Genomic DNA, 24,784 nt, shown 5'->3' with positions numbered 1-24,784 from the left:
AATACAGATGTTTTTTTTTACTTTTATTGTTGCCTACTAAAAGTAAGTAAGCAATTTGTAAGCGTGTAAGCAGAAGCTCAATTCCTATGAAATATATTTGTTGGAAGAGGGAATTATCACATCCACAAATATTAAGATAGGGGAAAGTTGAATTTCCGGTTGGACAACAATAACAAAGTACCTAAATAACAGTAGGTAAGTTCTATAAAAAATGTTAATTTTGGAAACTTTTAAAAATTACTCCCTCCGTCCCTAATTATAAGCTAACATTGAGACTTTTTTTGTGTCACTAAATATAAGCTAACCTTGCAAAAGTTAATATTTCTTTCCATATTCACCCTTGCATTTATTGGTAGTGGAGCACCACCATTAGTAGTACAATGATGAAAAAGTGTTATCATAAATAGGGGTAAACATAGAAAGTTGTACATTTTTTTTGAAAACTAATGCATCAATTAAGGCTTTCTTAATAAGTGTGATTTTTACAACTTTAGCTTATAATTAGGGACGGAGGGAGTACTTTAATTTATCAGTGAAACAATTTTATGGGGAAGGTTGACGAATTTTGGTCCGCCGATGGACTAGTAGTTAAAAACTGTTAGATTTAAGATTATAGGAATATCTTTGTATTAATGGATATGTTGAAAGAGTGACAGAAGATATAAAGGTAAATAAACCTAATCTATCTATCTCCAAACCCTATCTTCTGTCACCAGCAGCCACAAAACCGACGAGATGTGGCGGCGAGGGTTTTGGGGCGCTACCGTGCTGCAGTTTGCAATAATGGCGTTCCAAGGAAGCTCCCTTGATCTCGACAGTGGAGTTCGCGGAAGCTCCTGGCATGGCCCTCGACGATGCAGTACAGAGGTGCGATGGAGGCTTAGTACTATATACATAAGAACTGTAGCTTTGCTTGCAAATGGGGAAAGTTTGCTTCTTCGATCTTGAACAATACTAGAACCATTGCTACAGACTGCACACCAGATCAAACACACATAGTTGGAAACTAATGAAACTTTGACAACATTTTCTTCGATCAACGCTTGGAAATGCAAGAAGGTAAGAAGGGATTTACCAAAGCTCATGGGAGACATCGTTGCGGATGGAGATGGATTGGAGTACTTTTGTAACGGGCTTGAGACCTTCGTAGCAGATGAAGCAAATGGTACCGACAAATTCAACTTCGTCTATCATTTATTGCGGATAATGCTCTTTGGTCAGCCAATTACCGTTTAATACGATCGTAGAGCATTAGATTATTCTCATAACTATCGACTGTAAATACTTTGATTAAGATCAAAATACCTCATGACTCAAAAGTTTTGGATCCAATACGTGTGATGCTTATCATAAAAATCACCACATTACTAGACAAATCTCTTATCTCATTTTTTGTGAGCTCTAATTCAAATGGACCACTTCGTTGATATTAAGACAAAAGTTTAACCATCATAAGGTGTTGTAACTCTCTAAACACATATTTATAATGTTATGATCACACATACGTGGTAACTAAAAACAGCAGAAAGGACAGGGATTTGGAGAAATAGACCCACATATCATTCTACTACGCCCAACAACTGCTAAGTTCCAATAAGTCACTGTAAATTCTGAATAAATTTTTAAATTCTTAAACTTTATTAATATTGATTGTATTTTAAATCATTTTATTTAACGTTGCGAGCCCGTTCTGTTCTTCATCACTTGCAAGGTGACAAGCTTAAACCGCCCTTCCTCTGTCGGTTTCTCTCTGCATTTTATGCTTGTTTAGCTGCTGCAATCAGCTTGCTGGGAAAAAAATATGAACAAGAATCAAAACACAATACCAGTTTTGGTAATTTCTACTTCAGGCAATTCTATAATTTTACAAAACTACAAGGGTATTCATAAAAAAATAATATCTGTGTACCATTATTTCTGACGGACACCTATACACGTACAATTTGTATAGAGTTTGATTATTAAAAAAATAAAGTCTACAATTTGTGGCGGTCAAATATCTGGATTTCTCTGCTCAAAATTAATAGTATACCGCTGCATATTCATGCATATCATCTATATATAAATGGTTTTTTACAGTAGTTTGAATGGTGACAATGGTGATTCCCCTTTCCCCTTACGTATATGATCCTCCATCATATGTGTAAGGTGTCCTCCACTCGTAGGACATAAGTAATATAGACTACTCCCGTTAATATTGACTAATCCTAATTATATCTGGCATAAGAAAAATATAAGAGAGAATAATATTGATGGAATGATTATGAATGAAATGATTAAACTGTTTTCCAACTTTATTATGATTGTATGATAATGATTAGAATTAATTAACTCTTATAAGAGCATTATAAGCTTTAGAATCACAAAGACATATTGCAGCTTTGATGGGATCCAAAACAGATACTAGTTATATGTATGCATATATATGTATATATATATATGGAGGTACCAAACTACTGAGTTTTATTATGATTTATCCGCAACTCTCACCTCTTTACCTCTTTTCCACCTCTATTTTTTATCTAATTTTTTTTTTTTATATCAATCAAATCATCTATCAAATATATCTTTATTTTCTCTCTCTTTTCTTTCTATCTCTCCTCCTCATCTACCTCTTTCGCCACCTCAAAGATTTCCACCTCAAAGATGAGGTGTGAATGAAAGATTATTCCCAACCTACCAATTCCCTCTTATGAGAACAACTTCTGAGCGTGTGCACACTTGATTGTAACCATTAATTATCAGTTTTATATACTCATTTGAATTGCCTAACATATATACACAGGTGAATCATTGTTATATATAAAACTTATAAAAAAAGTGTGTAAAATTTCTAACTCACTCACCTTTATCTACGTTGGATGGAGTTAAATAACATCATGAGATCTCAATCCGCCGCAATCAGACCGTCGCAAAATGCCTAATTTCTTGTAGTGAGATTGCCCGCAGTTAAATTGTGAGTATAAATCTTGAGTTTTGATAAGTAAAATTCAGTCCCAGTCGTGATACATATATATATATATGTAAAGTGAAATTTACTGAGACACTTTTTGTTGAAATCTTTTATCGCCACAAAGAGAATAGTTAAAAAAACATAAAACGCGATTGAGAGACCATCACAAAATCATTATTTAAAAATATAAATGAAATTTGTGACAGTTTTAAGTTTTTATGATTATAGATATGTTTCTCTCAATTAATTATTTTGTGATGGTTAAAAATTATCATAAAAGTGTATGTTACTAGATGTGATCCACAGTTGATGATTCACCATTCTTTTTTATTACATATTAAAGTACGGTGAAGTACCCATCATGCACATGATTGAAGAATTAAATTAAGGTTTAAGAAGTGTACAAAACTAATAATTGAGGTGAGTATATTCCTATATTCACTTGCTCACTCCCAAAACCATACATAGAAATTATATATATATTGCAAGATCAGTTCCACATTTAAAGCCAAAAAGTTTTATCTGTCAGATCATAATTACAAATTTACAATATTCCTCCTCCCACTAGCTCTAAAAAGCATTAATGAACCCAAAACTAAGCCCTACTTAATCAAACCAAAACCCAATTCTCTTCATTGAGTTTCTTTTTCCATTCTTGCAATAGTTTTAATGGCAGAAGCTGAAGCTAAAAGTGTTTCCAAGAATGTATCTCAATCAAACAAACTCAACACCATCAAAAGATTCATTGGTGTGAGGCAAAGGCCTTCAGGAAGGTGGGTGGCAGAGATCAAAGACTCCTCACAGCATGTGAGGCTCTGGCTTGGAACCTATGATACACCAGAAGCAGCAGCAAGAGCCTATGATGAAGCAGCAAGAGCACTACGAGGGGAAAATGCAAGAACCAATTTTTCAGAGAGTTATTACCAAACCAAACAAGTCTCTGATGGTGGAAAGCATGGAAATGGGTTAAGCTTTGCTTCCTTGAAAGCCAAGTTAAGCAGGAATCTACAGAGCATTATAAACAGGGCAAGTGATTGCAATAAGTCATCAAAAAGCAGGGTGAGTGATCATTTCACCTTTGCTAGCATTTTCAACCGTAGAAGTGACCAAATTCAAATTCCTCCAATGGATGTTAAGAGCATTGAGAAAGTGGTGCAGCCTAGCATTGTTGTTCCCCAAGTGGAACCCGACCCTCCTTCTTGGGCCGGGTTCCGGCAAACCCGCCTGGATTCAGGTTCAGGCGGTTCTGACGAAGGGGAGTTAAGGGTTGGTGATAAAGGGTCATTGGATCAATTGATGGGGTGGGTGGATAGCCCTAATATCTATGCATGTGATGATGATGGAAGTGAGGGTTCAAGGAGCAAGAGGTTCAAGGTCTCTCCTTCTGTGCTTGTGCCTCCAACTTTCAACGATTGTGGTTCTCCATTTAGTGGTTGTGGCTCTCCATATAATGGTTATGGCTCCCCTTATAGTGGCTATCGCTCTCCTCACTATAATGGTGGAAAGTGAAGCTGAAATCATTGGTGAACTGAGTTGGATCATAATTGATGCACAAAGTACCTGTTTGAATGCATACAAAAAAGCACTTAATTATTGAAGCTTATTTAGTGCGTTTTCTAACAGATAAGCACAATAATCTCTAATAAACCCGTATCCAAACTAGCTCAAAGTAGCAAATAGTCACTTTATACAGGTGAGAGTTGATTATATAGCATGTAAATATATAAGAGCTAAACTTTGGCTTTTGGGTCGAGGAGGTGTTTGATATGCAAATTTTACTCTGCCAAGTTAATTGTATATATTGCATAATGTAACATAAATATATATATGAAATGAACTTTAATTTCATAAAATTGATTGAGATGAAAAGCGTCCAGACATGGGGGTCATGCCTGTGCAGAAATAAATTAACACGTAAGGTTAGTCTTAGTTAATATTGATTGATCACAAGTTAATGAACACTTTCAAGTAACACATATGAACCACATTTGTTCTTTGGTAACTAAACAGTCTAGCTAGACTATTTTCCCTTTCAGTTTATGCTGTGTTTCTCTTTTGATTGTTGGTCAGAATAAAAGCACATGTTTAGTGATACATCAATATATGTATAGATTATAATATATCCTCAGTTTCAAGAATTGGATAAAATACATTAACAAAACGAGACAACTATATATGTATAGATAGTTTTTGATGTCCAATACATGCACCTTCTTAAAGAGTTGGTAAAGTGAGTTATAACTTGCCAGCCAACCGAACTTAGCTCATTAAGACCTGTTGGGCCGAATACAGCAAAAATAATAGCAGCTGTATTTTCTATTCATTAAGAAACATACTCATACAAAATACATAAAGTGAGAAAACAAAGTTTTTGCTACATTTTGAAAGCACACACCGTTTTGTAAACCAACAAAGTTAAACTACTTAAACAAATAACATATCTAATGATATTCTGCATTTCATTATGGCTTAAATAAGTTTTTGGTCCCTATCCTTTACAAAATGCCTGGTTTTCGTCCCTTGCTGGAGCAAAGGTGGGTTTTAGTCCCTAACCTTTGCCAAAATGTTTGGTTTTTATCCCTCCGGAGCTCTGGGTCAACGCCGGAGCTCCGGTAACCCATGTGGCATTGCCACATGGGATTACTAATGCCAGGTGTTATTATTAAAAAAAAAGGAAATTAACTCAATAATTAAAAATCTTTAACTTACTAATTAAAAATCCCAATTACCCTAAACTAATCCCTCACCTAAACCACCGCCACTCTGTTTTCACAAAATTTTAACAGCTTTTTTGTGCTACCCAAATACAACTTTCAGAAAGATCAAATACAAAAAAAGATGAATGAAACCCATGAACTTTAGCCGACAAAATTTTCATAGATTAAATTGATTTCAAAGGTTACCACACACACTCTCCTCCTCTCATTGCATTTCTGGTTCAACTAACACCACACAAAAACACTCACATAATCACAAACATCTTTCTGTCTCATTCAAATTCTCAATTCGATTGATCCTCAAACTCGATCGTGTCCCATGGAGGCAACATCCTCATCATCATTGTGTGCCCAAGACCCATTTGTGTTTTATTCCCATCTAGGTCTTCTCTTCTTCTACGTCAAAGCTTCGAGCTTTCTGCTTCTTAGTGATGGGTATGGCTCGATCTGGGTGGGGCTAAGGTTGGGGTGGCTCGATCTGGGAGAGGTGGGGTCGGGGGGTGGTGGCTAAGTGTTGGGGGCGGCTCGATCTGGGTGGGCTAGGGTTGGGGGTGTGGCTAAGTGTTGGGGGCAGCTGATCTGGGCGAGGTTGGGGTTCGAATCATCTTCATCTCCATGTTCATCTATTTGTTGTTTTCTGGGTTACAAGTTGCCTCTTCATGATGTTAATATTTGGCTTTGATTTATAGACTTGTGTCTGGATATTGAGATTGCAATTCTTCCTTTTCTAAAGACTTGATCTGGGCTTTGTATGTTGTTGTTCTCTTGGTGAAAATAATTTATTTCTGGGGTGTCACAATAAAGAACAAAATCTGGGTTTTGATGAAGAGATTTGTAAATAATAATTAGGTGAAAGATTTAAATGATATGATGTTGAAGATGATAGGATGAAGATTTAATTTGGGATTTAAGTTTGATGAGTGAAGGATTTAATTTAGGTTAAATGGGTTTTTTATTATTTAGTTAAATTTCTTTTATTTTTTTAAAATAACACCTGGCTTATTAATCCCACGTGACATTGCCACATGGGCCACCGGAGCTCCGGCGTTGACCCAGAGCTCCGGAGGGATGAAAACCAAACCTTTTGGCAAAGGTTAGGGACTAAAACACACATTTGCTCCGGCAAGGGACAAAAACCAGACATTTTATAAAAGATAGGGACCAAAAACTTATTTAAGCCTTTCATTATTACATTACATCATTATTACATTATATAAGTTAAACTACTGCATTTCCCAACAATCTGATTTGTGTGACAATCTTTGAGAGCCTTTATGAAAATCCCTTCATAGTTTTTGATTCATTTTGATTCCTTCAAACTTCCTTCTCAAATTTAAAATTCACATCCTTCTCAGCTCTTTCACTACCTTGAAACTCATTTTTTACGGTGTCCAATGCCTCTTGGTATTTTAAGGCTCAAGAATCTTGATAAAAATTTCATCATTGCATGTATGATGGCAAGTTCTATGCTTTCTTTATTGTGGAATCTTATCTAAGCTATTGTTGGGTTGTTCGGTAGAGCGGTTGGATTGTTGCCATTTTCTACCACTTCCCATAAACTTAACTCTTAGATAAGTTCTTATTTGCAGCCCTTAAATCATAGTTTTCTTTTGTAAATACACGAGGTGGAGGCAAGGAGGAGCGACTGGATGCCATTATGCTTTGTTGTTTTTCTAGGTTGTGGGTTCCTCACTTGTTTTCTCTCTCTTGTCTTAAGATCAAATGAGCTCTTGATACCAATTTCTTGGGCTGAATATAGCAGCAACAATAACAACAACTATATTTTCCATTCATTAAAAGACATATTTATACAAAAATACATAGAGCGAAGATAAAGTTTTCTGCTACATTTTGACAACACACTATTTTCTAAACTTGAAAAGTTAAACTACTTAAACAAAAATACGTATAATGGCATTCTGCATTTCATCAACACATTGCATAAAAAACTTCCTAATAGATTTAGCCTACATAGCCTAAGGTGAATTCTACCATACCCTCATTGTATGGTACATGACTGATGCGATTTGACGTGTACCAATAGGAAACCGACATCTGACAGTGTATTTAAATTTTTTATTCATTTAAAAACATATATGGTAAAAAGAAGAAACACCCACTTAAATGTTATAGGTCAACATCACGTCTTGTATCATACCCCAACTAAGTGTTGAGATATCCTAACAAGCACATTTTGTTTTTGCATATTTTATTTACAATAAAATGTTAGAACCATAAACTAAAGGCAAATGGGTTTCACCTTCACCATCATGACTCTAAATTTAGTCCTTCTACTGACTACTACTGGCCAAAAAACCCTCAACAACCTTTGACTGCCTTTCTTGCCAAAAAACTCTACCATCACCATTGTGGCTTCGGCTCAAACCTAGGCCAAACCATCACATCATGACTATCTGAATCTTACCACATTCAAATAGACATTCTAGAATATACACCGTTGGTAGCCGTGATTAATCCTATATCACATGTGCTTGTTTGAAATCATAAGCAATCGACTATAAAATATGATCAATTTTAAATATGTGTGAAAATTCACCCGACCTCATAGTTAAAAGAGATTACTATTAACATCAATACTGTGCATATCTCGTGCTTCCCTCTTTTAATTTCCTAAAGTATCTCGATAGCCGACTTCACTTCATTCATCTTTCTACTTTGACATTTCATCCATCCAAACATAACTTAAATGAAATTTTTAATGCGAGGATTACCTCATGCGTGACTTTATTTCATAAAAGCAAATTGAGAGATTTTATAACTATTCAAAATTTACCCAATCCCAACGGTCCCACTGGCCATCTTAAAGTCAATCTTGACCGTTGGATCACAAAACCTGCTCGACCTTTAATCCATATTGCACGAAGTTTAACCCCTCCTTCTCCATTCACAGCTAGAGTAAAATAATGTCCTTTTACCGCAGACACAATCTTTGAGAGACAGCGTGACCTGACACATTTTATCTTCCAATTCTAGAGAGAGAGAGAGCAGTTGAAATTGAATGTTTTGATTTTTGAATTGTTGGTGAACTGAACCTGTCAATGTTTTAAATTGCTGGTAGTTAATCTCTTTCTTTTTTGTATATTTTGACTCTAGCTAGGTGGGAAGATTCTTCTGATTTCTTCAGTGGATTTATTACTATTAACTGAGATTATGAGCTTTTCATGTCAGTTTCACAGTTAAGGAGCAGAAACCGTTTCTGGGTCTTGCTGATTCTGACAAAACTCTTTATGGGTCGTTGTCTTCATGTCATTTGAGCATGAATGACTCGATTTTTATGAGTGTCATCTCATGGTTGCTGATTGGAGAAGCATGATTGGGAGTTGTTAAAGCAAAGTCTTGGGGTGGTTGGTGTATCAAATTTTGAGGCATTTCTGAGATCATACATTGGTGTCTGTCTGAGAGAGAAAAAGAGAGAGAAAGAGTTTGAAGATGAAGCCACATTGGGTTGCTTTCTCAGTTACTGATTCTTAAAGGTTGGTTGGTCCTTAATTTTATCATTATTATAATCTTGGGTTCTTTGCTTCAATCTACTGTTTCTGGAAAGAAAAGTGGTGCTCTTTTGCTTCCTTTTTTCTTTAATTTTTGTTTCTATGAATGTTAGATTTTTTCTTTTCTGAACAAAGTTTCTAACTTGGTAGTAGTTGCTACCATGGTTTTGGGTTTACAGTAATTCTGGGAAAGAAGAGTGTTTTGGGCATCATTTATGGAGGATAATTTTGGGCAAGTGAAATTAATTTGAGGTATATAATATTGAAATGAAAAATTATTACTTTTAATTTTCACCACATTTATATTTTTCTGGTGATGATTCATTTTACGTACACGGGTATATAACTGTAGATAGAGACTTGTGTCTTCCTTTTGAAGGAAAGTCTTTCACTTTCTCATACCAGAAGCCCAATTTATGAGGACAAAATGGGAAGACAAAACACAGCTAACAGTTCTACTTTCCTCTGTCTCTCTTAGCCGTTCATATGAGTCAAAATCAAGCTGACAAAGCAAACCTAACCTTCATGGTTAAAAAGTAAAGTTGGAGATTTGTTTCCTATTGACTAATATATCCCTCTAAAGAATACCAGTATTATACTTGTGGTGTTTATTTGTTTATCTATTGGTACAATGTGAATTTGTTTTTTCTAAAATTAATAACTATTTTGGATAGATAAATATGTAAAGACATGTTAGTCAGTAACGACATACCACTTTTTCTCAGAAAGTTGTGTGCTCAATTCTCATTGTCGATGTAAAAGCGTGTTAACGGGTGATTTATAAGTACCTGGGCAAATGATCCTAGAGGCGCTCGCTTTGTCCTGCGCTGGTATCCAGAGCTAAACTCACTCATACTTTATCCAATATAAATTACTAGAAACCATACACATTTGTAGCATGTTTGGATAAGTTTCTTTCCTTGTAATTACTTTTGGCCTACAAGCCTCTTTCCATCATTGGTTTTGGTTTTATAATAATGAATTTTCAAACATGCACTTGTATATACCATTTGTTATGTATGTATTTTGGGCCTTACATGGATGGGTACTTTTGGAATTTCACCACAGTATCTACCGACTGCTTCTATACCCGTAGAAAAACATTCTATTTTGCTATAGTTTAACTAGTTGTTACTACTTAGTAACGAATTTAATATATGGTTAGGATTTCCCAAAGGTATTAATTCACTTTAGAGGAAAGACTAGTGGCCTAGTGGGGCATGGTTTAGGTACTTCAGTTTTGTTGGACAAGTCATGCTTTCAGTAAAACGAGCTTTGTATGAGATTGATCATAGGAAAGATTCTCGAAGCTGTTGGGCCATTTGTTTTTTTGTGCCTCACAATTTTCCAATTGGAGTCTTAATTTATAATTTAAGTATATCGTGATTGCAACTGCTCCACAACCTTTTGATTTTTCTATGCTAATATCATCTTTTCTACTTGCAAATTGGCATTTGAGTCATTGAAGCTTTGGTTTTTCTTGTATCTCATTTGTTGCAGCAGCTATAATCATCGATTCTGCTCCTACCAAATCAAAATCATGGTGGAAGATAATGATGTTGCAATTGAATCACGTTCCACAGAAGAATGGTTGTTGCATACACAAGAACTTGTACCTGTTGCAGTTAACAAAGCAAGAGAGGTTAAGGTTTTTTCTTGCAGATGGAAGGTGATCATTTCGAAATTAGAACAGATCCCGTCGTGTTTATCAGACTTATCAAGCCATCCATGCTTCTCAAAGAATGCTCTTTGCAAAGAACAGTTGCAGGCTGTGTCAAGAACACTCATTGAAGCAATTGAATTGGCTGTGTTCTGTGTGAAGGAAAGGTATGAGGGTAAGCTTCGCATGCAGAGTGATCTCGATGCATTAACCGGGAAGCTCGATTTGAATTTAAGGGACTGTATGCTTCTGATCAAAACTGGTATGCTTGGCGAGGCTTTTGCTTCATTAGCGCCAGCTGTGGTAGAATCAGATGTTGCTGCTACACACAACAACATAAGGGAATTGCTCGCGCGCCTTCAGATCGGTCACATGGAAGCAAAGCATAAAGCTTTAGACAACCTTGTTGAGGTCATGAAAGAAGATGAGAAGAATGTTTTATCCGTTCTTGGTCGGAGTAACATTGCTTCTTTAGTTCAATTGCTCACAGCAACATCACATAGGATAAGAGAGAAAGCAGTAACGGTTATCTGCTCGCTCGCGGAATCTGGAAGTTGTGAGAATTGGTTAGATTCTGAAGGGGTTTTGCCTCCTCTCATAAGGCTTGTTGAATCAGGCAGTGCTGTGGGGAAAGAGAAGGCTGCAATTACCCTTCAGCGGCTGTCAATGGAGGCGGAAACTGCGCGTGCGATCGTTGGAAACGGTGGTGTTCGCACGCTGGTTGAGCTTTGTCAAACCGGTGACTCCGTGTCACAAGCTGCTGCAGCTTGTGCTCTCAAGAACATATCAGCAGTTCCTGAGGTGAGACAAACTTTAGCTGAAGAAGGGGTTGTGAGGGTTGCCATCAATTTGTTGAACTGTGGAATGTTGTTAGGTTCTAAAGAGTATGCTGCTGAGTGTTTGCAGAATCTCACTGCAAGCAACGAGAATTTAAGGAGGAGTGTTGTGTCAGAAGGTGGAGTGAGAAATCTTCTAGCTTATCTTGATGGTCCACTTCCTCAGGAATCTGCTGTTGGAGCATTGAGGAATCTGGTCGGATCGGTCTCGGATGAAACTTTGATTTCAATGGGGCTCCTTCCGCGCTTGGTTCATGTTCTGAGGTCTGGATCTTCCAGTGCTCAGCAGGCTGCCACATCCGCGATTTGCCGGGTTTGCAGGTCAACAGAGATGAAGAAATTGGTTGGTGAAGTGGGCTGCATTCCTCTCCTTGTGAAGATGCTTGAGGCTAAATCTAACAGTGCTAGGGAGGTTGCTGCACAGGCAATTGCAAGCTTGATGGTTCTGTCACGGAATCGCGGGGAAGTTAAGAAGGATGGTAAGAGTGTGCCAAATCTGGTTCAGTTGCTTGATTCAAGTCCTCAAAACACTGCAAAAAAGTATGCAGTTTCTTGCCTTGGATCACTTTCTTCTAGTAAGAAGTGTAGGAAGCTTATGATCTCATATGGGGCAATTGGGTATCTTAAGAAACTTACTGAGATGGACATTCCAGGAGCTAAAAAGCTACATGAGAGGTTGGAAAGAGGGAAATTGAGGAGTTTGTTTAGCAAGAAATAGAGAGTGAAAAAACTGTTACTTCTTGTATCATGATTCATGAAACAAAATGGATAAGACTGCTAATCTATGCAATGTAATCAATGTTAGATTGTATTATAAATATTTAAACTTTTAATGTACACACTTTACTCTCTTTCTCTCATATGTTGGTTTTGGTTTAAGACAGATATCTTCGAAAGAAACAAAAATCTTGTTTGAGTCAGCAATATTCACATCCAGATGGGGCTAAATTTAATGTTTTATTTAGTTCAGGAGAGAAAGAGAGAAGAGTGAAAGATGTGAGAAATATAATTGATTTTGTATGTTGTTTGATATGATAGAAAGAGAAGAAAAAGAATGAGACGTATCTTCTCTTCTATTGTTTGTTTTGTTAAGAAATAAAAGTGAAAATTACTATTATCTTTGGGTTAAAAAAATTACTTTTAGATAAAATAGCATTTTTATCTTAAATATATAAATATTTATAAATAAGCATGATAGTAATAGAGATAAAATAGGAAAACAACTAAAAATTACATACTTTATGCTCTCTTTTTCTCGTGAGACCACAAAAAGCTTATGCGTCCCACATATTTCTATCTTTTTCATCTCTCACTTTTTGGTACCAAACAAGGTTGGGTCTTCTCTCAACTCTACCTCCCTTCTTCCAATTTCAATTTGGAAATTGTTACTACCACCGTTCACACATCTAGTTATGTCATCCCTAAAAGTACGAAATGACTAAAATACCCTTAAGGAAAATAACTTCTCCAAATCACCCACCACCTCACTTTCATTTCCATTTCTCTCCTCTAAACCACCCACTACCCTAGCTATTCTTCTTCTCCCTCACAAACTCTCACTTGAACCAAACTTGCTTCTCCCTTCTTCCTCATGCTCGCATCTTCTTCTTCTCCATCCAAGCACTCACGCCTACACCAAGCCACCACCATCACAGCGGTCACCGTTCGCTGTCGTCACCTTCGCCCCGTCGTCCATCGTCGCCTGGTCGCTCCCAATTTTCCCTTTTTAGTCATCGTGAATTGGTAAGCAACCACTTTCTCGACTTCTGTATTTTCTCACTTTAAAGTGCATTTTCTCAGTGCGTTACAATAACTACTCCCTAATTTTATTTGAACCATTCCCCAATTTCGGTACAAATATGACAAGAAATTATTTTTTGAATCACCCACTTCAAGCCCCGATTGATCAATCACATGTGGATGGCCCCGTGCGCAAATCTATGACGATGTCGGAACGTAGAAAGCGAACACAATCCCGTGCACTTGATCCGGTGATTGGACCTGAAACTGGACATGTTGAATAAAATGTGAATGAGGCTGAGGATGATAATGATACGAATGATGTTTACTATCAGGGGGCTTTTTGACTTGACATTGCTGAGGAGTTTTAAGTTTCATGTTGCCAATCAAGTGTGGAAGACTTACACTAACACAGATGATGAGACATGTCAGGATCTTTTGAAAGTTTACTATCATGGCAGACATTTTCAGAAGCAACCAGAGTACCACAATGATTCCATTAAGGAAAAGGTCTGCGATGTTGGTCTTGAGAGTCTAATGACATGCAATCTGCCCACTGTTAGCAAGGTCATGTTGTCTGCATTTGTAGAGAGATGACATCTTAAGACGTCGTCCTTCATATGTCGTTCGGGGAGATGACTATTACGTCAGACGACGTCTCTGCATTGCTACATATCCTTGTCATGGGATATTTATCTGCACTTTCTAGTTTCATTCGGGAGGAGGTTGTTGTTGTGTTGGCTGACCAGCTTCGTGTGGATGAGGTTGAGGCTACTGATGAAGTTCGTACGTGCAAGGGAGTGTATGTTCATTACTCGTGGCTTGATGGTGTTGCATAGACAAAGACATGTGTGAACAGGAGGGCGGATGCTAGAGCATTCTTGCTATGGTTTGTGGGGATGACCCTCTTCTGTGGAAAAGGCAACAACAAGGTCGAGGTTACGCACTTGCAATTGTTTCGTGACCTAACTAAAGTATGCAATTAAGCTTGGGGTGTAGCTGCACTAGCCTTTCTATATGGTCATCTTAATGATGCCAACCGAGACAACATCAGCAGTTATGGAGGGTACTTGAATTTGTTTTAGGTTTGTCACATACATTTTATTTGTTTATTTTGCTGAAATGAACATTTTTTCTTCATTAAGTCTAACAAATTACTTTTGTTTGATTACAATGCCTGGATTTTGGAGCATTTTGCTATCTCGGTCTTCGGTAGAAAGCTGAACCCCACCTACATTCAATATTTGATGTGGTAGAGCATTTTCATGTGCATCCCCGGTTAACTTTTCAGGTGCTTGCTCTAGTACATGAATTTAACTTGAGTGTATGGTACCTTAGTGAGTTGGGCCAATAAAATTAATCTAATATGTACATACAGTCATTAAAAATGTTAATAATATTCATTATTTGCTAACTAGTCCTTCACAAATTTTCAACCCTAAACATCTCTGTGAGACTGTGTCATCTTGTTTTCCACCCTCATCACGGCGGCAGTGCTACCACCTCTCAACCTCCTCTTTCCACCGCTCATCATTGTAACAGAGCACTAATTTTATGATGAACCATTGGAATTAGAATATCCAGATTGAAGTCAATTCCAAGAGAATCCTAGAAATATATAACTCATTACTCGTGGATTGAACAATCAAATAAAAAATGGGAGAAATAAGGAAAGGTTGAACGTAACTTATCGTAGATTTAGTTACCTGTGCATTTGAGACAAAGGAAATGCAGAGATCAAGAAATTAAATAAAACAAAAGTGACTGGAAAAAGCTAGCAAATCATTGAAGTGAAATGATGATGACAGAAGGAAGCATAAATTGAATAAGATAGACATTTTTTCCTCACAAAACTTGATCTAGAAAAAAACGAATGCGATCGCTTCTCATGTAACCCTAAGCCCAGGGACGGATCTATGTTCAAGCATATGAGGGCAAGTGCCCTCACTTGAATTTGGAAAATATCATTAGAAAAAAATTTAAGTAGTAAAAATATGTGGTTTTTTATGCTTTCTTTAGTAAAAAATGCCCTCACTTGTATCCCACATTGTTAAATGCCCTCACTTGAGTAGTAAAAGTATGGTTTTTGATGACCCATTTAGTAAAAAATGCTTTCACTTGTGTCCGCTTTAGTAAAAAATTCCATAACCTCTAATAGTATATTTTAATTTTTTTTGTTACAAATTTATATGTATATATTGCCCTCAAAGCATTAAATTTCTGGATCCGTCACTGCCTAAGCCCATAAAATTACTTACAACCAAACACACAAAAACTAACAATTCACACTAAATGTTGACAACCATTTACGCAGCAAAACCCTAAATCAACACAACACCTCAGAGCGGTGGATGATGAACCTTAGCCTTTCGGAGACGAGGCCATACAACCATCCTTTGTGATGAGAACAAGGGAGAAACCTTAACCTTGAAGCGATGGACACAGAACCTTAGCTTGGGCCGTGATGAGGCCACAATCTTCCATGGCGATGAGAACATAGGGAGAGACGATCTCGAAAATACATTCAGAGTTTAAAAAGGACTTAAGTATAAATATTAATTACAATATTAAGTCCATCATTTAATTAACGTTTCAAAACAGCCCCTCCGTGTTATTTAAAGAAAATAATATATAAGTTAAAAACAATTACACGTGTAAAAGCTTCATTGGACCATGTATAGGTATTATACCTAGAAAATTGCCAACTTTTCATGCGGTTATATCACAAAGGCTGGAAGAAATATTTGAAATAGGCTTTCAATGGGATTGGACCTAGTTCATTCAAGGCTATTAACACCCTGTATCAACATGCATTTATTATGGATAAGCAATTTTTAAAATAAATGTAAATATTAAAAAAAAAAAATTCTACTAAAGAAAAGAATGAGAGTTTTAAACATGTTTGGCATGCAGATAGTCACTCAAACAATGAAGAACATTCTCAATTGAGAAAGAACATCTTCGACACCCAGATGTGGAGAAAATATTGCACTGAACTCTATATTTGTTGGTAGGCAACCTGTCAAACATTGCCAACTAGGTAAGAAACTTGACCTTTTCAAGAACAACAATCTTCTAAATAAAGTTCAAGGGGAGGGGATAACTAGGCTCATTATGTTGGTTGATCAACCTAAGATAAGCCACAGGAGGGGTAACAAACCTTGCCTAGGGAATTTTCCCAAGTCCAAGTGTCACTTGTACTTAGAGAACTGATGATCAAGATGGGAGAGAGTGTTTTTCTTGATCTTAGGGGAATTAGAGAACCAATCTTCCCATGATATTTTGGCATAGTCACACATTTTTAGCTCACCAAATTGAACCTTCTGATTTCTCTCTTCTTTGACCAAGTGAAGTTTCAGAGAAGACTATATACAAAGTTGTAGATAGACTAGGGTAGCCACTATATATGGAGGGAGGAAAGAAAAACTTTTCCAATCAAATCCTACCAATTCTGTTCAGAAGCTTCTCCTTCCAAGAGTTGATTCTCCTAGTGATGCCTTAAATAATGAAGTGTTCATCTACCTTCTTAGGACTTTTGTGTGAAGGAGTGGAAACCTAAGGTACTTACCCAGATCACTCGTACATAATATGGAGGAATGACTTTAAAAATTATTTCCCCAAATCCTAATAACTCCAAGAGAACACACAATTCGATATTTTTTAAGATTTTCTGTAAGCCCAAAAGTAGCCGAGAATTCCTCCATAATAGAAGACAAGACTTGAACATGTATAGTAGTGGCATGAAAAAATGGAAGAATATCATCGACAAATATCAAAAGTGACAACCCCAACAAATAATGAGCCACATGAATAGGGTTTAAAAGACCTTGATTCATTATGTGCTGCATATAGATAGATAGTTTCCCCATACACAAAAGGAAAAGGTAAGACAGCCTTTCGTAGGGGAGAAAGACTCTAATCTAGAACATATCATGAATGGACATATTATACATGTTGACGTGTTAAATAATAAAATATAAATCAAAATATAAAAATAGGATATTATTTAATAAAGTATTATGAATTAACATATTATTCTAAAAATTATAATAATTTTGGAAAAATCACCTCAAACTTTTTTGATTGAGTGACATGAATCTTAAAACATTTGAATCCATACATTGTGCGTGGATAGTATATAAAGTAATTATATAAATGATACATTAATACCTTAATCTTAAAGTGTTTTATAAACCAGTATAAACTACCATAACACCACAAATTTATGTGCACATAGTATCCATGCTGAAAACTTTAGTATTTTATTTTCCCATATTATATATATTTATTTAATTATAATTCACTTTCTAACTTAGGTATCCAAATTAGATGAACCACATATGCAAAGTTCACGAAGTCTCTCATACTGGTGGTATGTTTTGTACCACTGGCTCCATTTTTAAATAGATGAGGAGAAGAAGATTGAGACCTCTCATTTTTAAAGTTGAACAACAATATTAAAATTTTCTTATCATGAGAACAAATACAATGAGGTGTCTCATTCACACAAACTAGAAAATATAAGTAAAAGATATTCATATAATCAAATCAAATATTCCTCGATAATGATGTTCTTAGTGTGTGTGCATTTTAACAATCATAATAACCTTAGACTCATGCGAGCTTTGTCATCTCTCCAATCCAAAAGAAAAATTTAGTAGTTTTATCAATTATATATGGTAGTTTCTATTATTCTTATGAACTCACATGTTACTGGGTTGCGAACTATAGAATAGTTTCTACCTCGATCACACAAGCAAAATAAACCATTAGAAAATTTCAGTAAATCAAACTTATCTTTTGTCTCTTGAGTGAAGTCCTTGTCAAACCCTTTTCTTGGTCTTGTCTCGTTTGTCCATAATTAATTTAATTATAATAAAAAAGAAGAACAAAAACTACGTACAGTTTTTTTTTTAATTTTAAGTAAATATGTTAAATATCTTTTATGTCAAAAACAATTCTCTCATAATTTATGTTGCCTGTTATTTTTCACATATATTCTTCAGTTAATTTTTTAAGTTTAGAATTAAAGTTGTAAGTATCTCATAAATTATTTGAGTTTTTATGAAAATATTAAAAAAAAATTCTAAATTATAAAAAATACAGTTAAATTTTTTTTTTGAAATTTTTTAATTAAGAAAAAATTAATGTAATTAGTTTTTGTATATACTGTTTTTTGTCTTTCGAATTTTAAATATACTGCAAAAAATTGTAGTGCATTTCATAAGATTTTTTTAAAAAATATTAAAATTATTTAAAAACAAATATTTTACCAATTAAACTTAAATTATAAAAAAAATTAAATTTTTATTTTTGAAAGTTTTCATATTGGACTAGACATGAGTGACCGCGCATTGGAAACTCTACATTTCTATTCGCACCACAATCTAGCGAGCCAACCCATAGTCCGGCGTGCGACTCCTATATATAGCGGGGCCGATTCCATATCTAGCGAGCCTTTTCGCGACTTCCTCCTCTTGCGAGTGATATTTTCTTTATATGGGCGATTCTACATCGTTTATGTATATTAGTCGTCCCTTAGGTGACCTCACTTCCTTTTGGGTGGTTTATGTGTGTATGAGCTATTTTTTCCGAGACTCGGACTCTATGAATTGGTCTCGGTTCACTACGTTGGTGCTCACAGTGAGGCTCGGTAAAACTTTCCTAGCTCGACAACCATGAACTCACGAGCGTGGTTGAAACCCATAGTGATGGGTAACCCAAGGGGAGGAAGGAATCACTCAACCTCTCGATTTCGAATCAGCTTCTTATTTCGCCATTTCATATCTCACTCAGAGACCTCCCATGCTCCAAGGCCTTGTCTCAGCTTTTATTTAATTTATCTAACATTAGTATTTGATTAACGATTAGTAAAATTTTAGAATAATTTTATTCTTAATTTTTTTATAAAGCAAAATGATGTATTAATCAAAAGCTTTGAGAATAAAGCTAAGAAGGAGACAAAGCAGGTAAAGGTAATTAGTACATAAAAAAACAATCAGCCAACAACGAAACATAACCCCCAAGAAGGAAATCCCGCAAAAACCATCCTATAAAGAATAACAAAGAAACTAAACACAACAAAAATCAGCTCAAGAGCTAATAAAACGAAGCTAAAGACCAGACAAACCAAAATGGCAGAGAGCATACCGACAAATGACCTTCTCCGACTACCCACTAAAAAACTTGAGAAGAAGAGATAAAGAACTCTGGAAGAACTACCTTAATCTACACGCAAAAATTTTAGTTGCTTATATTTTATTCTTAATAATATTAAATATCATTATGTATATTTTAAAAGTTGAACCTAGAATAATTATTAAAAGTTGAACCTAGAATATTAAATATTATTATTTTATCAATTTATATTAATGATAAGTATGATAATGATTTTATGTTATTTTATTTTTATAATTTATACTTTTAATCATATTCTAAACTGAACTCATTATCAATTATTCATTTAATATTAACTTATTAGTTCGTCATCTACTTCGTACCAAATGAAACATTTTCATCAATTAACTAAATAAATAAAGTCCGAAGAACAATTCACGCAACTAAGTAATTTAGATTTACCATAAGTGATACAATAAGATCTATTCAACATTATAAAATATCATTGAAACAAAGAAATATTTCTAACACCGATTTCATAAAAATTCAAACCATGTTTGAAAGCTTTCGCCCAACATAACTTCCAAAACAGTTCACAAAAATATTACAAGAGAGACGCCACATTATCCCTTAGCAAAGACACCCAACCACCATACTCAAAGCAAGATTAATAGATTCCAAGACATGACAGTGGCAGAACATTGGAAAAATGTCCAGCATTATCTTACTCAAATGATATGGGGCTTGGGAAAGAAATTAATTTTAGCGATCAACACTTATAATATTGACTATTTTACTAAATCCGCCAATACTGATTAATACCACTATTAACATTTAACCATTACCAACCAATAGTTTCAGAATATACCATAGAAAACATTAACCACACTAATTATGATGTGATTGTGTTGTTTCTTGCCGAGTATAAGAATCCATCTATATTTTACTACCCAATTTAATTTCTTGTTTGTGAAGACTGAAAAGAACTGTGAAGAAGAAATGGATACTTGGACTTCATGTTTCAATATACCTCAAATCTATTTCTTACTTCATTGTGTTTACACCATTTCTAATTTCATACATCATATTTTTCTTTTGTTTTACTTATATTTTCTGTATGTGTCTCTTTTTATTTGATCTAAAAAACTCACTAAATAATTGAGAATCTGATAAAAATTATGAAGAACAACACAATCAATGATTAAAAAATAGAATAAAAATACTTAACAATAATAATTATTTTTTCTTGAGCATGATGAAATAAAATATACCATATTTCACATGAAACCATAGATAAGTTTTCATAACCTCTAGATTAAAGTTTACACAAAACATAAATTTTTTAAGCTAGGACAAGATATAGTTTCCCAAAATAACAAATAGTTGAACCCAAAATTGTGATATAGCACATTTTTCCAGAATGACAATTACTTCTTTGTAGTTGTTTTCTTCACTTTATTCTTCACCATCCCGTCAAGTGAGGTAAAATTCCATTATCAATAATCTCCTTAGCCAAGAAAAGTACTTCATTTTCATCTTCAAAACAATACTACTCTGCACGCCTATATTAAATGATACCAATATTAGTGAACAATAATATGGCTACAATTGCACGTAGCAGAGGATCTAAATGATCAACTGTATCTACCATTTCTCTTTGATATAATGTCTACTACTTCACAGCAAAAGAAGATACCAGAATTAAAAATTCAAGCAATTGTCCATAATCACCTCCATCAATACATTAGTTATAAAGAAAGTTTAAAATATGTAATTAGGAATGCAAGTATGTATCCACATGGATTTTTTTTCATAAAATACAGGAGTTAAGATGTAAATGAAAGTAGAAAAGTAAGCAGATAAAATTATACATATAGTTCATTTGCATAAGCACTTGATTCACAAAATATCTTGACCTTAAGTAACAATATTCGTCAGTAGAAATAATGTTCTCTTCCTGACAATAAACCAAAGAACCAGCTCAAATAAATGTTGGAAACATAGAAACTCACACATGTTCACTTGATGTCCTATGATTAACAATATCAAAGTTCTTGTGATTTTAAAGCACTATTAGATTCAACTAGTCAATAAAATATTAAAACCTATGTTCTTACCTTGAGTAGACATTGAGAATCTCTACATTGTCCTCTTTCACAACATCCTTCAGTGAGATGAGGCTGGGAATGTGAGAAAAAACTTCAAATGCCGATCCAGTCCCATGAACCATAAGACTCTTGAAAAAAGACCTTTTGGGTTCATAGTAGATAAAGTAATTGTCAGAATGAAACATCAATATGGCATCAACCTTCTCAAAATGTTTCACAGGCCAATACAAACCACCTAAAGGCCAACAATGTTCGCCCATAGTGTCAACGCTGAAAATCTTTGTCCAGGATTCTCCAATACCATATTCCTTCATAATCCACACTACAACAGGAGTATCATTAGAAGATGAATCACATATGTAGAGAAATCCCTTTAACTCTGCCATGCTTATCCTTTCGGTATCTGTGATTCCATTGTTTTTAAATACATCAGGAGGAGGTGGGAGGTATTCAAATCTGTCACTTTCAAAGTTGAAACACAATATTGAACCTCTCCAATCATGAGAAACTATCCAATGAAGTACCCCCTTCACACAAGTGGGAAATGTAAGGTACCTAATGAAAAGCCTGGGATCAACAACAACATTCTTCCATGTTGATGTTCCTACAGTATGAACTTGAACAACCAGATCCTCAGAATACCACAAAAAGGTACTACGTCTCGGTGATTCCTTCAATATTCTCACCACCTTATATTCATTAGTTTTAGGTTGGAAACCAAAACCAACATATATTAGGGTTTCATGACTTTCATCATCAACTCTGTGAGAATCTGGAAGTCTTATGAACTCACCTGTAGCTGGGTTGCTCACAGCCAAAGGATTACTATTCCATGGATCACACAAGCAAATAAAGCCGTTACATGAATTCACCACACCATAATTGCTCTCACGAAAAGGGAGCTTGAATTTAGGGTCAAGCTTCCAGGGATTCATACATATATGGTTGAAAAAGATACGAAAACAACCAAAAAATAGTACCTTTTCTTTATCAACACCATCTTCAAACATATCCAATTGATCAAGTAAGTGTAGGGTTCTTGAATCATTGGACCGAATCATGACACCAGGTTTCGCTTCCTTGAAGTGCATATGGGTGAATTCTGGGTTTGAGATCAATGATTTCAAACTTCTACAAACACATTTGCATTTGAGAATAGACTTAAGGGGAAGTCTTAGAAGAATTTGGATAGTGATGTGTGATGGAAGATCGGTGAAAGAAGTTTCAAGGTGTTGGATTTCTGGATCAGCAACTTTGATCCCTGGGGATCCAGTGAATCTCTTTGGAACCCCTTTCTTTCTCATGGCCGCCGCTACCCTAAGACTCTGCTACACTATGACTCTAGAACCCTACAATTTTGAATTTATAGTAAAATTAAAGTTAGATAATTTTTTTAATTTAAAAGTTATATCAGAATTATAATAAAAATTAAGAAAATTTTAATTTAGAATAAATTATATTAAAATGTAAAGTATTTTAGTTGAATTTTAAAATAGTAGGATAATTATAACAGTGCTATTTTAAATTTTAATCAAACAAAAAAAAATGTCAAAATTAAAATTCTTCCAACAGACTTACAAAACTAGACAATGTTTAATTTGAAATTAAGGATAATAACACACTAACCATAATATTTGAATTATAATGTTAAGAAAATTAAAATTCTTTCAACATACTTACGAAAATTGGACATGATTTAATTTGAATTTAAACATAATAACACTCTAACCTTAATATTTGAATATGTGGTTAATCATTAATATGAAAAATTCATTGATCCTAATATACAATGTTCAGGAATGAGGAGTCCTTTTCATTTAGAAATGAGGAATCACATATTGTGAAGATAAAATAATTTTAAAATTGGTGTATATATTAAATATATTATGAATTAATTAAAAGTAATATTACAATAATAATGTTAACGTATATTTTTTGCAAGCGAAAAAAAAAAACTAACACCCTTGTCATTTAGTAGAAACCTAGTTACAACATGGGGGAGGTCAGCACAATAGAAAATGATTGCTTTGCTTGTTGGACATCTTTCCTAATTTGCCAGCTTGTGCACTACACCCTGCAGGAGCATGGAGAAGATAAACCTCCCAATTAAGGCGTAGGAGTTGAAGAACATTAGCAAAATCAACATAAAATTGGAACTAAACCCAACCAACTGACCTCAAAAGTTGATTGACCTGAAAGCTATAAAATTCATACTGAACCTTCCTAAAATCCATCTTCTGAAAAAAGAGTCAATCTGTACTTGGTGGCATGAACTTCATTTAAGAAATCATCTCACATTTCTCATTTCACAACAAAGTCAAATTTCAGACTTCCCTACGAGTCCGAGTCATCTCACCACCAATAATGCCACTGAAATTAAGAATACAATTGTCGTCAATGTTGAGCTTGGTCCAAGGGTAATAAGAGGAAATCTAGCAACTAGATTTTCTTATATATATGGTGGATCATATGATCACTACTTGTCATTAATTTGAGATTCTGAACAACTCCTACAATAAATTAATGAACATAGTGGAGCGTCCATGCAACACGACCAAAGACAAAATTATTAAACCATCTGCAAATCCACTAAGAATAAGTTAGGAAAGCTACAAGTCATGCTTGATTATGAGTAGAAACCAATCCTAAGTATTTCTACTAAACAAGAGAATGAGAGTTTTGAACATGTTTGGCATGCGGATAGTCACTCAAACAATAAAGAACATTCTCAATTGAGAAAGAGCATCTTCGACAACCTGATGTGGAGGAAATATTGCACTGAAACCTATACTCGTTGGTAGGCAACCTATCAAGCACTGCCAACCAGGTAGAAAACTTGACCATTTCAAGAACACCAATCTTCTAAATAAAGTTCAAGGGGATGGGAGAATTAGGCTCATTATGTTGGTTGATCAGCCTAAGATAAGCCACATGAGGGGTAATAAACCTTGTCTAGGAAATTTACCAAAAGTCCAAGTGTCACTCGTACTTAGAGAAGTGATGATCAAGATGGGAGAAAGTGTTTTTCTTGATCTTATGGGAATTAGTTGTATGCAATACATTAATGTTCCATGATTAGTTTCTCAAAGATCAACAATACAGAGAGCGATATAGCTAATATGCACAAAAGCCACAAGATCACAT

General features: G+C 35.0%; 3 protein-coding genes across 5 annotated transcripts; 2 read left to right on the top strand and 1 right to left on the bottom strand.

Annotated features, from left to right (window-relative positions):
• Positions 1-3,389: 3,389 nt before the first annotated feature.
• LOC130732306 (ethylene-responsive transcription factor RAP2-11-like) lies at positions 3,390-4,556 on the top strand. The gene has a single exon (XM_057584380.1). It carries the CDS (start codon positions 3,623-3,625, stop codon positions 4,460-4,462), a length of 840 nt encoding a protein of 279 aa, XP_057440363.1. The 5' UTR covers positions 3,390-3,622; the 3' UTR covers positions 4,463-4,556.
• A 4,071-nt stretch (positions 4,557-8,627) lies between these two features.
• On the top strand, positions 8,628-12,512 carry LOC130728198 (protein ARABIDILLO 1). 3 transcript variants are annotated; one of them, XM_057579574.1, is made up of 3 exons: positions 8,650-8,745; positions 8,860-9,164; positions 10,680-12,512. In XM_057579574.1, the coding sequence occupies exon 3, from the start codon at positions 10,720-10,722 to the stop codon at positions 12,391-12,393; it is 1,674 nt and encodes a 557-aa protein (XP_057435557.1). In that variant the 5' UTR covers positions 8,650-8,745; positions 8,860-9,164; positions 10,680-10,719; the 3' UTR covers positions 12,394-12,512. The 3 variants fall into 3 exon arrangements, with proteins under 3 accessions (XP_057435556.1, XP_057435557.1, XP_057435554.1); XM_057579573.1 differs by having other exon boundaries at positions 8,628-9,164; positions 10,683-12,512; XM_057579571.1 differs by having other exon boundaries at positions 8,679-9,164.
• A 9,133-nt stretch (positions 12,513-21,645) lies between these two features.
• LOC130714341 (F-box protein At3g07870-like) lies at positions 21,646-22,944 on the bottom strand. The gene has a single exon (XM_057564239.1). The coding sequence runs from the start codon at positions 22,942-22,944 to the stop codon at positions 21,646-21,648; it is 1,299 nt and encodes a 432-aa protein (XP_057420222.1).
• Positions 22,945-24,784: the final 1,840 nt, after the last annotated feature.

The sequence above is a fragment of the Lotus japonicus genome, chromosome 1, assembly GCF_012489685.1.
Source record: "Lotus japonicus ecotype B-129 chromosome 1, LjGifu_v1.2".
Classification (NCBI taxonomy): domain Eukaryota; kingdom Viridiplantae; phylum Streptophyta; class Magnoliopsida; order Fabales; family Fabaceae; genus Lotus; species Lotus japonicus.
Note: the sequence above shows the minus strand (reverse complement) of the source record. Positions and strands in the feature narration are given on the sequence as shown.